General features: G+C 45.7%; 1 protein-coding gene across 2 annotated transcripts in view; it reads right to left on the reverse strand.

The window, feature by feature from the left end:
* Positions 1-1,428: 1,428 nt before the first annotated feature.
* Positions 1,429-17,120, reverse strand: part of LOC147641006 (isocitrate dehydrogenase [NAD] regulatory subunit 3, mitochondrial-like) — a 39,720-nt gene continuing 24,028 nt past the window's right edge. Inside the window, exons 3-4 of one of the 2 annotated variants that reach the window (XM_086817209.1) lie at positions 2,033-2,111; positions 1,429-1,921 (exon numbers count right to left, since the gene is read on the reverse strand). In XM_086817209.1, coding sequence (XP_086673335.1) covers positions 1,647-1,921; positions 2,033-2,111 — 354 coding nt within the window. In that variant the 3' untranslated portion in view covers positions 1,429-1,646. Of the gene's footprint in view, positions 1,922-2,032; positions 2,149-17,120 lie in introns of both variants that reach the window. The other variant, XM_086817218.1, reaches the window with a different exon arrangement.

A 17,120-nucleotide genomic window follows, 5' to 3' on the forward strand; every position in this document is an offset into this window, starting at 1 on the left:
ACTCACCACTTTCACAACTTAGCATCCTCAATTATCGCATCCTCAATTATCGCTCTCAATGTAAAGACAAATTCAGATTTTATCACAAATCAACATATCTTGGCCACTGCACGTCCAATCATGATAATGCAATAGTCATTAGTGTCCAATGGATCCCCATCCTTGTAACTCATGTGCATGACCAAAGTGCTCATAAGTTCTCGCAGTCTTTACCAATGTCAATACGAAGTTTTCATAAGGCTTTAGTAAGATTAGATATGGTGAAGAGTGTAGCAATGTGAATCTAAGAGGTGTGCTAAGTTGGGAGGTGTAAGATTTGGTCAATGTGCGCCAAGTAGTACGGCCAATGATGGGAGTGAGTGATGTTTTTAAATTTAACTCTCACAATGCATCACTGCTTATCTACACTGGAAAATAGCTGCTCAATAGCAGGTAAAAGTCATCCTCACGCTTAGCCGAGAAAGTGACAGCAGATACTGCTAGGATAATCCTTTGCCCTTGGAGCTCAATAATCACCCAACCACCACCTTAACTTGTAAGATGCATAAGCATGTGGCTTTGCAATCTTCACATACTAACTATTTTGAGGCATGGTCCCACATGGGAGCTTAGGTGTGATGCTAGAAAGGAATTGTGACCCACCTCTGTGTGGTCAGATTGGGCACCAACCAATCCACATCAGCCAGACATCCATGTGGCAGGGAAGAGGGCAAATCAGACAGGACGGACATGCAACAATTGAGCATGCCGACCCTTGCCTAGGAACCTAAGAGGCTCTATAAATAGAACCCTCCCCCTGCTCACTAATCATCATCAGCTATTCAGCTTTCATCACCATTGACGCAGGCCAGAGCAAGAACCCACCTGCACATCTGAAGGATGTACTCAGTAGGAGATTGCCACTGATCAAGGAAAGTCCGCATTCTCCATCAGCTTGTTGTTGACCGTTTGTATTGTGCATACAATCATTGTACATTCTTTATTGTATAATTGAGCTTGGGTTCTCATAATTTACACCAAATTAGAGTAGAAACTTGAGTGTGCTTGTGTTGCATAAGTCTTCCAATGTAACTCTCTTTATGTTAACAATCATAACACCAGTAGGTCTACAAGAAGCTTGGGCGGATTCGTGCAAGCTATTGGTGAATTGGGCTGTGAGTAAAAACAATGCGGCTGAGGGGTCAAGGGTGGAGAGCCGATGGTAGAGGGGTTTCCCGTAAATGACGTCGAAGTCATGGTGAAAGTGAGCCTGTGTAGGAAAGGGGCCTGATATAAAAAAGGAGACGTAATGTGCACGTGCATGCGTGTGTGTGTGTGCGCGTGTGTGTGTGTGTGTGTGAGAGAGAGAGAGAGAGAGAGAGAGACTAATGAAGCAAACAATAACACACATGCAGAAAGCCAGCCCCACAGTTCATAACCCGACCAAAAAAACTAGACATCTAACCATGGTATTCTCATCTCAATAGTAGGAGGCTTCATGCTGGGTTCAGGAAAATTGACCTCTTTCATTCTGCTTCCTGTTTATGAACAGGAAACTGCTTTGCTTATTCTGGGTTGAATTCTCACAATACACCGTGTACGTTAACGGAAAACAAAAAGAACTCACAAGTGATGTCTGTTTACCACTCCAAAACAGGTGGTTCTACTTATCCCAATTTTTCAATCACGGCATCCACCATCTCTTGTGTTGTGCTGTTCCCACCGATATCCTTTGTGCGATGAACACCCTCCTTGATCACACCCATGACAGCCTGCTCCAGTCTATCAGCAAAGGCAGGGAACTGCAGATGTCTCAAGAGCATAGATGATGATAGAAGCAGTGCTATAGGGTTTGCTCTCTTCTGCTGTACAAGCTTCTCATTTCCGACATTGCCAGCTGAGGCTCCCTGCTCAAAGATAGCATGTTCTGCACCTACATTCCCTGGATGATGATGATCATGCTAAACGATTATATTCAAAGAGAAAAAGGTATTCTTGTAGAAATCCACTGCCACTGACAGAAACATAAAAACTGCTGAACACAGCTACTTACCTCCAGGCATTACACCAGTTCCACCAGCTATACCTGCTGCTGTATTTGCCACAAGGTTGCCATATAAGTTTGGCGTGACCTGCAATCCAGACAAGTTTTTCCTTGTGGGAATCAGCCTATCAAACACAAGAGAGCAAAGATCAATTTGCAACATGCAGAGTATGAAGATCACAAGCACAAGAAGCCAGATGTGGGGAAACCTGCCTCTCCCTCTCTCCCCCCTCTCTAAGGTTTCTAGAACCCCTCTCAACTGGGAGCCTCAGAAGTGGAAAGCCTAGTCCACCCTTTCCAGTCCAGATCATCCTGTCAGCTCATCATCCCAAACCCCACCCCCCACTCACTCTGTTTGCTCGCATTGCCTGCTCATCCCTCCGCACAACGTGGCCACCAAGGCTCATAACCCAACCAGCACACAGCTTCAACTAGGCTCTCTCCTGCTCTCACTAAAAAATACACATGATTTACTAAGAAACTTTAGATAATACACTTCATCTTGGAAAATGAAATGAAATTTTAAAGCAATACATCGTGTACTCAATGTAGTGGTTTAGAAATTGGAGGAAATTCAGAGAGGATATGAAGGAAAGAAAGACATGAAGGAAAGAAAGACAAGTAAAGAGGAAGAGAAGAAAGAAGGAAAGAGGGAGTATGTCACCGAAGCATCAAAATACAAATTGCTGACATGCAAAAACGCAATGCAGCGGAAAAAAAAAGGTTTTAAGAAAAGTGGAAATTTTTTTTAAAATGTACTGATGTGCTGTTGATGACGTGGCACTGCCACATAGCAAGATAGTTGAAGGGAGCTATGGAAGCTCAGCTGAAAGTTAGGGTTTCATGTGGGAGACACACACAGAGAAGAAGGGGGAGAGAGAGAGAGAGAGAGAGAGAGAGAGAGAGATGTGGGGATAAGTCAACTCACCAAGTATGAGTGTGTGACTCCCCTATCACACATGTATATTTGCTCTAGTACACATAGTGCACTTAGTACATTAAAAGTACTAAGTGTACTATGTACTATAAAACTTATGGGCTTGTACACACTATAAGGGTGGGCATAATGCCTTTACCCCAACAACCTCCCACTTAAAGGCAAAGTGCCCTTAAGTAAAGGAAAAGAAAAAATCAGCATGTACATGATAATATACAAGGCCATATCAAGGCTGAAACTGGCCTCATCCAATGCCCATCAAGTGTCTGCAATGAGCAAACCGCTCTGGAGGCAAACTCTTTGTCAACAGATCAGCCGGGTTGTCATCCGTATGAATCTTGACAAGCTGAATCAGCTTGTCCTCTATCACCTCTCTGATGAAGTTATACTTCACATCCACATGCTTCGTCTTTGCATGAAAGACAAGGTTCTTTGCCAACTGGATGGCACTCTGACTGTCACAATGCAACAATGGAATATCCCCTGTATAACCCAAATCAACCACTAACCGAGATAGCCATAATGCCTCCTTGCAAGCCTCTGTGGGCTGCAATATACTCGGCCTCTGTAGTAGATAAGGCAGTGCACTTCTGCATCCTGGATATCCATGACACAGCACCTCCTGTGAATGTAAACACATAACCGGTAGTAGACTTCCGGTTATCTGGATGACCGGCATAATCCGAATCCGTGTAACCATGCACTAATGCATCCTGTTTGCCAAAGCAGATGCACATATCCTGTGTGCCCTCTCATGACACCTTTCACTGCTTCCCAATGCTTCTTGCCAGGGTTGGCCATGTATCTAGTAACCACTCCCACTGCAAATGCAATGTCCGGCCTGGTAGCAACCATGGCATACATGAGACTGCCACAAGCTGAAGCATACGGAATCTTGGCCATATCAGCCCTGTCACTATCCGACTGTGGGCTGTCCATAGCACTGAGTTTCACATATGGAGGCAAAGGAGTACTAGTCTTCTTCCCCCCTTCCATATTGAACCTCTGCAAAACTTTGCCAATGTATTCCTTCTGAGATAAATACAACACATGCTGATTTCTGTCCCGAAGTATCCGCATACCCAAAATGTGATTTGCATCACTTAAATCCTTCATATCAAAGGTCTGATGCAGCCTCTTCTTCAAGGCATCCATCTCTTTACGAGATTTCCCGGCAATCAACATATCATCAACATACAAGATGAGGATCAATAGACTGCCATCCAAAGCTTTCTTGGTGTATAAGCAGTGATCTATGTCACTCCTCCTGAAATCCTCGGATTTCATGAATGTATCAAATTTATGATACCATTCCCTTGGTGCCTGTTTGAGCCCATAAAGACTCTTTTTCAGCTTGCATACAAGCTTCTCCTTCCCATAAAAAGCAGTCTTCACATCCATCTGAATCAAATCCAGATCATCATGAGCAACCAAAGCTAATACAACTCTAAGTGTGGTCATTTTGACCACTGGAGAGAAGATCTCATCAAAGTCCACACCATATTCCTGCTTGAAGCCCTTAGCCACTAACCTCGCTTTGTATCTTGGCTTTGCATCAGGTGCAACTTTGAGCCTGTAAACCCACTTGCATGGCAAAACCTTCTTGCCTGTAGGCAAATGCACCAACTTCCATGTTCCATTTTTGCGCAGAGAATCCATCTCTGACTTCATAGCACGCTCCCAAAGAGCCTTGTCTGCCCTCTGTAAAGCCTCCTTATAACAAGAGGGCTCCCCACAATCAGTAAGCATCAAGTAGTCAACCCCTAGAACAAACCTGTCAGGGGGTCTGGAGGGTCTTGTGGACCTCCGTACCCAATGATCATCATTTGCAGATTGCTGTCCAGCCTGCATATCACCTATTGGTGGCTCCTGTTCCATGCCATAAGGTTGAAAGATCATGCCAGGTATCTCCTGGAACTGTGGGATATCCATAGGGATATCTTCTGTCATCTCTGGCTGTCCATTTGGACCATTTCCAGCACCATTTAAGGGCTGGTTTTGTTGCTGTAATGGCTGATTTACAGCCCTTGGTTGTTGCCCATGATGTCCATCATCATCAAAGATGACTCTGCCAGGCTCCTTATACATGCATGTTTCATCAAAAATGACATCATTGCTGCGTATAATCTTTCTATTCACTGGATCCCAAAGTCTATACCCCATTTCACCTCTGTCACCATATCCTAGGAATATGCATTTGTGAGACTTAGGATCAAGTTTGGTGCGTATTTCCCTGCGTATGTGCACGTACGCAACGCAACCAAACACTCTCAAGTGCTTGTAGGACGGAGGCTTCCCTGTCCATACTTCCTCTGGCACTTTCCCACCAAGTCTCGTGTTAGGTGACCTGTTTATAAGATGAACGGCTGTCATAACAGCTTCAGCCCAAAAACCATGAGATAACGCAGCATGTGACAACATAGAACGGACCTTCTCTTGAATGGTCCTATTCATCGTCTCTGCTGTCCCGTTTTGTGGAGGATCATAAGGAGTAGAGAGCTCCCTCTTGATGCCTTTAGCATCACAAAAGTCCTGAAACTGTTTGGACATATACTCTCCACCATTGTTGGAACGCAAAGCCTTCAATGTTTTGCCAGTTTGATTCTCAACATGAGCAACAAACTTCTCAAACACTGAGAATGTATCACTCTTCAAACGAAGAGGATAAACCCACACCTTGCGTGTGGCATCATCAATAAAAGACACAAAATATTTTGCCCCTCCCAAAGAAAGCTGAGGCATCTCACATACATCTGTATGCACAAGCTCTAACTGAGCATCTTTCTGTCCAAGAACTTTCTTGTGGGGGCACTGGAGTTGCCTGCCATATATACAATGCTCACAAAACTGAAAACTTGAGAGCTTCAGAGAAGGCAAGTAACCAAAACGAGACAATTGCTCCATTCCTTTGACACTCATGTGTCCCAACCGGCTATGCCACATAGAGATTTCCGGCAACTCGGTTGCATTTACATTAGCATGGTGACAAACACCACCATGCATGAAGTAAAGAGTGTCCACCTTAGAGCCTCTGGCAACAACCAGTGAGCCCTTACTAATCTTCCACTTTCCATTACCAAATGTGGTAACATAACCAGCATCATCAAGCTGTCCAGTAGAAAACAGGTTCTTCTTGATCTCAGGCACATGCCTGACATCATGGAGCATAAGCTGTGAGCCATCTGAAAACACAAGCCTCACATCACCTCTGCCAAGAATCTGGCATGCATGGTTGTCACCCAAATAAACTACTCCTTCATTGCCAGCAGTATACCTGACAAACAAGTCTCTGCAACCTGTGACATGAAAGGAGGCACCTGAATCAATGATCCATGAGTGCATACCATGACCATCTCTTGCATGGAGTGAATGGGCATCAAGTGAAGACATGAATAGGACTTCATCCTCACTGTCACCTGCATGTGACACATTGACTTCTTCAATCTTGACTCCACTTTTGCCCTTTGGCTTTGCATCTTTGGCTTCATCTTTGTCTTTGTCTTTTCCTTTGTCCTTTTCCTTTTGATCATTCTTCCATTTGTAGCATTGCTTTTTGAAATGTCCCTTCTTGCCACAATAATGGCATTCCAAGTCCTTTTTGGAGCGGGACTTGCTCCTTCCCCGTTCTTGGCTTTTACCCCTTTGCTGGGATCTCCCACGTGCATTCATTGCATTGGACTTTCCAACAGAGTTGTTCTTCCTGTTCATCTCCTCTTGAAGGAGAGCACCCTCCACATCTGCATATGACAGCATAGCATTTGAATTGCTAGTGGCTGTCCTGAATGTGTCCCAACTCTCTGGCAAAGTGCATAAGCGAAAGGTGGCTTTGAACTCATCGTCCATTGTCAACTTTTGATTGATGACCTGGCTGACAACACCATTAAACTCATTTAGATGGGCTGTCATAGACGCCCCTTCCTTCATTTGAAGACCTATGAGTTTCTTCAACCAATACACTTTGCTTGAGGCACTTTGCTGGGCATACAAGTCCTGCAATCTTTGCCACATTCCCCAAGCTGTCTTCTCTTCACGTATGCTGAAAAGTAAAGAGTCTGACACAGACAACATGATGGTGGATCTTGCCAGCTCATCCATATCTTCCCATTCTTCAGCAGTAAGAGAAGCGGGCATTACACCCCTTTCTTTGATGGGCTTGTGCTGCTGCTTCTGGAGCAACACATTATAGCACTGGGTTTGCCAAATGTCATAATTATGTGAGCCTTCAAGCTTCTTGATGTGAAGCAATGAAGAGCCCTCACCTGTGGTTGCCATAGCAATATGCAACCTTTGACACAATCAATGCCTGACTCCCTGCAAGATGTGCAAACACTGCACCAAAAAAAGCACACAAAGTGCTCACAGTTGTTCTCCCAAAGTTTATCTCCCACTGCGGAAGCACGAATGCAACTCTCCTCCCACTAAATGTGATAAAATCACCAAAATCTGGTTGCTGCAGATTTATGACAGCACCTTAGATGTGCTCTGTTCCCCTTCCAAAATACTGTACAATAGTACTAAGTGCTCACCAATGATGTACCAAATCTGTACCGCCAAGTACAGCAGCTGAAAATGAGCCTTTTCCTCACTCAAATCAATGTACAGCCATGCCAAAACTTGTACAAAGTTGTACCAAATCTGTACCAGCAAGTACAGTAGCAATAAATGCTCTCCTGGCTGTCCAAATGAGTGAAAATCAGACCTTGACAGTCCCCACCATTGCATACAACAGTCCCGGACAGAAATTGGGCAAAAGCCCCTTGACTGCAAGTGGATTTCTGAGGGTTCAAGGCATAAAAGTCTTCCTTGCTGCTTTGCCAAGCTCAACAAGCACAAAATCTTGAAAAGCCCCTTGATTCAAGATCAATTTCTGATCATGAATGGTACATTAATGCACATGAAGGCATCCAGAGTCTTCACAATGCTTCCCCCTGGCCACATATACATCCAATACATAAAAGCCCTTTGATTTACTGGCACATTGTGTGCTTGACAGGCATCAACACATTGCCCAAAGCATCAAATGCAAGTGCCTGCATGCAAAACAACCCAATTGGCACAAAAGCCCTTTGATTTGCACTCCAATTTCTTGCAATTTAGCCCCGAATGTGAGATTGCTCACATCATACAACATGTATGAATGCCCAATGGCACAATTACATCAAAAGCCCCAAATGTTGACACACAATTTCCTGCCAATTGACCCGGAATGTGACCAATGTCACCCAATGTTGCCAATTGTGCTCAAATCTGAGCCATTAGGACCTGTACCTGCTCAATTGATGAAAATGGACATGCAAATCCCAAAAAATTGAAGCAAATACCTCTGAAGCGATGATCAATCAGTGCTGCACACGGCAGCACCTGCTCCCAGGCCTTGGACACACACTACGATGACTGCACAATCTCAAAGCTCTCTGAGCCCAGACGGTAACAATCATGGCCGCTTCTCTGACATCACGATTGGCCCCTTCCTTCGTCCAGCCTGCGCTCGAGAAGGGCTCTCTGGCTGCTCTCCAGCCCGCTTCTGTGGCTGCCTCCTTCGGCCTCAAGCCTTGCTCTGCAGCCAAGGTCTCTTGCTCTTTTTCAAGATGATCTGAAGGACCTGGCCTCCAAAAGCAGCGAGGCGGGCAAGCTTGCCGCCGTGAGCTTGATGACCTCGGCGCTGCCCTGGAAACGACCCCTGCCGCCTGCGTTGCTTTTGCTTTAAGCTGCAAGTGGGCGTGAAAGCACCGGGGACGCCGATGACGATGACCTTCTTGCCGGCCGCGTTGGAGTGGATGGAGACCTGCTGTAGCTTGTCCTCTGCGTCGAAGTAGGCCAGGGCGCCGTCGGGCAGAGGATCACCCACTGCGTGGTACTTAATCTGCAGAAACTACCCGTGAAGCTCTGAAAAGCTTCTTTAGAAAGAGAGGAAGAACTCGTTGGCTTTGATACCAGTTGAAGGGAGCTATGGAAGCTCAGCTGAAAGTTAGGGTTTCATGTGGGAGACACACACAAAGAAGAAGGGAGAGAGAGAGAGAGAGAGAGAGAGAGAGACATGTGGGGATAAGTCAACTCACCAAGTATGAGTGTGTGACTCCCCTATCACACATGTATATTTGCTCTAGTACACATAGTGCACTTAGTACATTAAAAGTACTAAGTGTACTATGTACTATAAAACTTATGGGCTTGTACACACTATAAGGGTGGGCATAGTGCCTTTACCCCAACAATAGCAGCACAAGGCAACCTTACAGGCTTGGAATGATGCAACCAGCTTTTGGAAAGCAAAAGGTTAAAAAGCTTTTTAAATACTCAAAAGAGGAGCTTTAATTATTAAAAAAGATGCTTTTTGGGCTATGAGTGAGTTTTAAAGCACTTTTCCCACTTTTGGGCAAGAACTATATATTTAGCTATTCTCTCATTGTTGAGACATGTAAAAAGACGAGGGCTCTCTAGCTCTAAGAACTTGTACTCACGACTCCTCCAAGGGGTTTTATCTAATATAACTCGGAGAGGGGGGGGGGGGGGTCAGCCCAAGGCTATTCCGACCCCTAGTGTGGTGTCTTCTCTCTCTACTCTCTCTTTTGTTTATTTTTAGATTTATCAAGGTTTTACGTGTGAATTTATTGTTTTCTTCAAGATAAGCAAAGTACCCGTCCCTAGCTAGTTGGGTAGTGGTTGCAAACCAGGTTCTTCTTGCCACCATGTGGTACATTACCTCCTGCTCGTCTTTCTCCCACGCATGTATTAGTCAAGTTTAGAGTTTGATCCGAAACTTTATGTGGGCTGGCAGTGATGGGAGACCGGCCAGAGCCAAGGTGGCCTGGAAAGTGATCATTCAGCAACACATAGGGGGCTTGGGCATTGTCAACCCCTCCATTCAGAGCCGTGCCTTGTTGGGTAAGTTGATTTTCGAGATCTTCTTCCTAGCGGTGACCCTTGGAAGGACTTCCTCTTGGCTAGGATCTCCGCCTGCACCCCGATCCTGGGGGGCCCCTTGCCCTCAGAGCACGAGATGGATTTCATAGAGATGTGGCCACATGGCTTCAGCCCAGCATTTGAGGACAGATTTGCAGCCAGTCTCTTGCATGCTTGGAATCATCTCAAGCCAGCCCTACAGCAGTCAGCTTCGGTAGCCTCTAAGGAGCGGCCCGGCTCATCTCGAATCCTATGGTCCATCCGCCTAGTGGTCACATGCTCGGGCTCGCCCACACGTATCATGGGGAGCCTTGAGTACGGGCCCCGGTAGGTCACTTGGAGATTGGCTTGCATTCAAACAGCTACCACAAGAGGCTGAAGAGAGAGGCCTTACTGGGATTTAGGGTAGAGACTGACTTAGCCTCGACATCGACTCTTCCATCCCTCCGGAGTGGCTGGTCTTGATACCGGATCCTTCTCCTCCACAGTGGCTGGGAGTGTTCACCGTCTCCACATTCTGGCTGGGACCTTGGTGTCTCTTTGGAGGCAGAAGGTTGGAAGAACTCCATGGTGTCTGAAATCTTTTGAAGGATGGGGGAGCTGGCTTTGGCGGGACTTTCACAATGAAGGCTTTGGCAAAGTCCTTCGCCATTTTGACGGCTTCAGCCATGGATACTGGCTTGGCATTCTTGACCATTGTGTCTAAGGGTTCGTTCATTCCCCGAATGAACCTGGCCATGAGTTGCTCTTCATCTAGAGGTGGTGAATATTTGAGTAGAAGAGCGAATGCCTGGTGATATTCTTCGATGGTTTTGCTCCCCTGTTTTAGTTTTAAAAATTCATTCATTTTGTTTTCTAAAAACCCAGGGAGACAAAATGCCTGGTTGTATCCACGCCCCAGAGGGTGAATATATTCAAGACCTTGTGAGAGAAACTGGAGTACATGGGCACTTTTCCACACCAAGAAGAGGAATAGGCTCTCAACTACATAGTTGGAGAGGCTTGTGTTCTGTCATTGCAACTTGCGAGTGATAGAGCAGAAGGGCAACCCCATCGAGCCTCGCCAAGTCAATCCTGACAAGATTGATATCACAAAGTGCAAGGAGATCCCCGACATCCCTAGGAGAAGAGAGATATCTATTCCATGTTGTATGAGGAGATTACAGCTACATCTCATGATACACGATCCCAGGCACTTGCTAGTACCAGTGCGACACCAACAAATCATGAGAATGAGACATTTGAGGAGAACTCAGCCAATGGTACTAGTAGTGAGAGTGAGGATCAGCGTGATGGAGAGGATGATGAATATGATGGGCAGGAGGATGAGTCTTGAACTCTCATGAGCCTTGAGTCATTTATCTATGTACTTTTTTTGGATTTGGTGGACCGTGGGACATTGTATGATTGTCATGATTCTTGGGAGTCATCATGATTTACCTTTATTATGATGTTTTTTATCGTGTTAAGTGAAGTACCATACTCTTGGCTGGCCAGTATCATGTATGGAATGTAGATTCTGGAGAGATGAATATGTTGTTTTCTAGCATTGAATCACTGTTTACATTGAATAATAACGAATCCAATGTATTTTCTCATGAGTCATGTTTCTCAAGTATTCTGCTTGCTGAAATAGGCTAAGGCCCAAACACTTATTTCTTGTACTATTGAACATTCTATATTAAAAATATATATATATATTCTTGCATTTTTGTTTGGAACTTTTTTTTGCCGTTTCAAAAAAATATAAAACTTTTGAAGCGTTTTTGAAACCCGTTTCAAATCAGGCATTTCTTGAACTCCTAGTAACTATGCACCTATGGAGGAGGACCCTCCTGAAGTTGAGGAAATGGAAGAGATTCTCCAACCTGAACAGAGCAAATTCTTGGATGCTAAATGGTTGGATGAACAAACATTAAAAGATTATCCAAAAATTTTGGATGCCTACTTGGAAGCTTTTCAGTTTCGGTCAGCTGTTTAGAAGAGGAGGGAGATGCCACCATTCGGCTCCCTGAACAACAAGGTATCCTTAAATAAATGCAAAGATGATTCTCACTGGATCTTTCTATGCATTTGGACACCAATTTGATTGGCGAATCAATGTTCAGTATTTGGGCTTTGCTGATATGATCAGTAGTCCTATGACATGGACTGATATTTTCAGAGGGATGAGAGCTTTGCTGATATGATCAATAGCACGTCTAGCAGTGCTAGTGTGACTAGTAGGCCTGGAGGTGTGACCAATATGACTGGAAACACTGGAGCTCGGGGTCATCTAGTATGACTAGATCCTTGGGTGAGATACATGGCTTGAGAACAGGGGATTTCCAATGTATATTTGCATATGCACTTCATTTTATGTATGTGCGAATATAAAAGATTTATTAGATGCATGACTTGTTTTCGTGTCCTGCATGCTTGCGTATGTCCGGTTTCGTAGCGCTGGGGACGCCCGGAACTACTAGCAGCAACTAGCTACGAAACTGTGTGGATGCCTTTGCTTGTTGATTTCTGATTGGGACACCCACTTTTAAATCATTTACGAAGGCTGGTGGTATTTTAGAATAAAATAAATAAATAGGACATTGATGGCCACGTGGGTAACTTCTAGAGCCCTCACACGCTTATAGTATGGTAGTCGACGTGGGGAAAAGAAGGTGGCTGGCTGGCGAAGAACCGGGCACCGTCTGACTCTTTCGCACACCGACGGGGAGAAGCATTGGAAGCAGCCGGAAACATTCGAGACCTTTTCTCTCTCTCTTTCTTGTGGTTGGCGAACTGAAGCGAAAAGGACACCTACCTCTCTCTTTCTCCTGCAGTCCGCGAACTGAAGCGAAAAGACTCCTCTTTCCCTCTCTCTCCTGCAGTCGGTGAACTGAAGCAAAAGGAGTTCTCCCCTCTCTCTCTCTCTCTCTCTCTCTCTCTCTCTCTCTCCTGTTCCCAGTGGACTGAATCGAAGGGAAATCCTATCTCTCTCTCTAACTGATGGACTGAATCAGTTGCACCTTAGAGGAAGGGAAAAAAAAGCTGGACACAAATTCTGTTTTTCTCTCAAGGCAGTTTATTACATACAGGGCTGCGTACAAAGTTACTCTCTTCTCCTATGAACAGATTGCTGCTTACAGGCTGCACATAGAGCACCTTTCTCTCTGTCTCTGTACAGGGCTGCTTATGGGACAGTACCGCAGGCCAGTGAATCCATTGGCTCTTTCATCTACACCCGGGCTGCAAACACGGAAGTACCGCTGTTATCATTGTTATATTATCTCACATACACTCAAGTACAATCATAAACAAAAGTGTGAGACCTGCTAAAGCCTCTCCATCATCAAACCCTTTCCTTGATACAAGTGCCTTAAAAGAGTATCAATTGGAAGGTATGTACTAGAAAGAGTTGTTGCACACATATGTTTCAGTATATGTTTGAAGACTAGATGAGCATGGCTCTCTAGATGCATCCAGCTCAGTGTGAGACTAGGAGAGCTTGTGAGATCCACATAGTTGACTATGTGAGACTGGGTTTCTCTCGTGAGATCTACACTAGCCTAGTGTAATGGTAGAAGTACCCCTTGCCTTGGGCTTGGGCGAAGGATTTGTTTTATATTGTTTTCATCTTTGATACTTGGAAATCCAGTGCAAAAGCACCCTCTACATGTATCTGTAAATACTCCCTGTAATAAAGTTGTATTTAGGGGAGGGGGGGTGGCGGTTCCGGACCCATTGTGTTGTCAGCTTCTCCAAATCTTTTATACTCATTAAGTTGGCTACAACTTCATCCACACCTCCAACATCGGCCACTAATGCCGTCCAACTCTTACTTGCCTTAAACTTAGTGCCAACAATGGTATTTGATGATAAGCAAGAGGGTGAGGTTGAGCGGCAAAAGAAAGCCTTCATTCGTACCTATGGCACAGCAAAGAGATAGCAATTCATTGTCCTCTTCGATATGAGTGTGGGTGAGTGTGGTTGTATCTGGTAAAGCTATTTGTACTTGTGTCTTTAATGTGAGGTTTAATATTCCTGGAAATTTGGATTGTACTTCCCACCTCGGTTTCAGATTATACCAAGTGGCACACTGCACAAGCCTCCAAGACCTCTACCTCCACAGTAGCCACCGGCAACTCTAAGGATGCCATTTCTCCTCAGGTGGCTAAAAAGATGAGTTGTACACTTGTGTTAGAATTTATGCATCTTAGTGTATTTGGGGTTGTCCCATTTATTGAGTATTTTAGTCATTTTTCTCCTATTTTAGGAGTCGTGGAGCTGTCGGCCAGCTTCCACACTACACTATAAAAGGAGTCACCTCATTGTGCGCTTTCCCATCCATTCCTTACACAAGTTCAACATTCTCTTGCTAGCTATTGCCATTGTAAAGCTTCAAGCTCTTATAAAAGGTGATCTTGTCCACAAGCTCTCTACTCTCTCTCTTGTTCTGTTTATGCTTCCGCCTATGCATTCTCCAACATGGTATCAGAGCCGGAATGTAACACGCCCATCTTCAATAATACTACCTGCCCATGAATTTATGGTCTTTTGTGATGTAAAAAAATCAACAATTTGAATAAACGAGTTGTTTCCACTTAGAATCTTAGAATTTTGAGTCCAAATTCGGAATCTGCACGCGATTTTACCCTAATATAGGATTTTACAACATTCAAAACGAACACTGGATCGAGCCTATACGTAATTTTTAATTATTTTCAGTTAAAATAAGGCAAACTTAAACCTTAATAAATGCACGACCGGGTGTCCAATTGACAAACGGTCAGCACCCCTACGACCAAGGAGATACCCCGGACATTTTCGCACAAAAAAAATCCGCACTATCGGGCGCTTCGGCACGCATATCGAGGCCGACGTCCCAAATTAAGGATCCTTGCCCCAAAAAGATGTACGCAAGGACCAAAGGCCGACCGCCCTAGTGTACGGTCCACATAGACCGCCACGTGGACGCCCATGCTGCCTCTGCTCCTGAAAGGTACATGCGTACCATAGCTTTTGTCCACGCACAGGTACCACTCCTTTTCCCAAGCTCATGCGGGCCGGTGTACTTTCACCGTACACCGTCCTTTGCACCCACGCTTTGCTCTCCTTTTCCCTGCACCCATACCCGTACTTGCACCTATATAAACCCCCTAGTACCTCGTGGCCGAGAGACCCCAACCCACTACTGTACTCGTACTTATCATTCTGCCAACGTCTGCACCCAGTTCCCTGTGCCGTACTGAATCGCCGTACTGTACCTGACAACCTTCCAGCAAGCCATTTTCCACCATCTCCAAGTAAGGCCTCTGCAGGATATTTCTTGTCTCCTCTCATCCTTGAGGCTAGAGTATCCTTAGCTACTCTCCCTCCCCCGTGTGAAGACTTAAGGGGAGGACCCCTACGACCAAGGAGATACCCGGGACATTTTCGCCGGAAAAATATATATATATATATATCACACCGTCGGGAGCTCCGGCACGCATATCGAGGCCAACGCCCCAAATTACGGATCCCCGCCCCAAAAAGATGTCACACACACTCGGGCGCCCGTGCAAGGACCAAAGGCCGACCGCCCTAGTGTACGGTCCACATAGACCACCACGTGGACACCCATGTTGCCTCTGACCCGGAAGGTACATGTGTACCATAGCTTTTGTCCATGCACAGGCACCACTCCTTTTCCCAAGGACATGCAGACCACAGGCTTTTCACGTGTGAAGTCGGCCAACAGCAGCAGACAGCAGAGAGAAGCACGGAGAAGCAGAACCAGTCGGCCATCACCTGGATCACTCCAAGAACCTCAAGACAGCCTCCCACACCTGGTAAAAATAGGAAAAAATATGGAGAGTGGGGAAAAATGAGAAAACACCTAAATCGGGCGGACACACCCACAACAGAGGCCCTGGTGTAAGTATACAAACAGGAGATGACTACTAACAAGAGCAACTAAGGACACTCTAGCCTCAAGGGTGAGAGGAGGCAAGAAATATCCTGCAAAGGCCTTACTTGGAGATGGTCGAAAATGGCTTGCTGGAAGGCTGTCGGATACAGTACGACGGTTCAGTACCGCGCAAGGAGCTAGGTGCAGACGCTGGCAGAATGACAAGTACAGGTACAGTAGTGGGCTGGGGTCTCTCGGCCACGAGGTACTGGGGGGGTTATATAGGTGCAAGTACGGGTACGGGTGCACGCAAAAGGAGAGCAAAGCGTGGCACTACTGGTACAAGAGCTCTTGGGTGCTGATGATGTGAGTGGGGATGTCATAGCACATAGTTTATGCTACGCACACTAGGGCTGGTCGATTGGAGCTGGTGCAGGTCATGGACCACCATCTGTAGGCTGTCGGTTGTCCTTACTGCTGGCCGACTGCTCGTGGGGCCATATAAAACGGCCCCTTGCTCCCCCACTTGTTGTATTGGGTATTCAGATTTCGGGATTTTCTTGTGTATATATAGCAGAGTTACACGCCTCTCTCTCCTTCTCTATTGCTGTATTTTTCTGCAGTGCACTTGCTCTTGTGTTCTCAGATTTTGTCTTCATCTCCGCTGCATACTCTGACTTGGTATCAAAGCTCTAGGCTCTTGATAAATCTTGGGAACTGTGTGAGCAAGAGGGGGGCTGTTTTGTTGCTGATTGGTGGACTGTTTTGGACTGATCGGGAAGAGGAGAAGCAAGAGGAAGGCGGGCTGATTTGCTGGACAGCCACTTGCAGGTTTAAGAAGTTCTTTTTTCCCACCCACCCACCCTTTTCAATTACACTCCCGCAATGGCAGATCTACTTAAGATGGCTGAGAGGCATGTGAAGATCCCGACACTCCCCACGTTCCCAGTGGACCATCAGTTGGACGGGAACAACTACGGCATATGGAAGGTAATGATGGAATCTGTTTTGGAGTCTTATGACCTTGCTGATTTCATTGTTGTTGGGGTTCCACGGCCGGAGTTAAGAGGAAGGGCGATTCGGAAGGAGCGCGAGGCACAGGCACAGTTATGGGATCGTGTCAACGCCAGAGTCCGTTCTTTCATTTTCCTCAACTGCACACCGCAGGTAATCAATCATATCAAGCATATGACGTTGGCCAGAGGTATATGGCAGCATTTGGCCTCTCTCTATAACAGAGTATCGCCCATGAAGAGGATTTCCTTGGAAGTACAGATGCGGGTGATGACTCCTGCAAAGTCGTCGACAATGCGGGAGCACATCAACAAGCTGCAGGCTCTTCAGCAAGAAGTTCTTCAGGCTCGGAAAGAGATATCATCGGAGGATATGGC

The sequence above is a fragment of the Cibotium barometz genome, chromosome 2, assembly GCF_041138505.1.
Source record: "Cibotium barometz isolate CiBa-2024 chromosome 2, ASM4113850v1, whole genome shotgun sequence".
Taxonomy (NCBI): domain Eukaryota; kingdom Viridiplantae; phylum Streptophyta; class Polypodiopsida; order Cyatheales; family Cibotiaceae; genus Cibotium; species Cibotium barometz.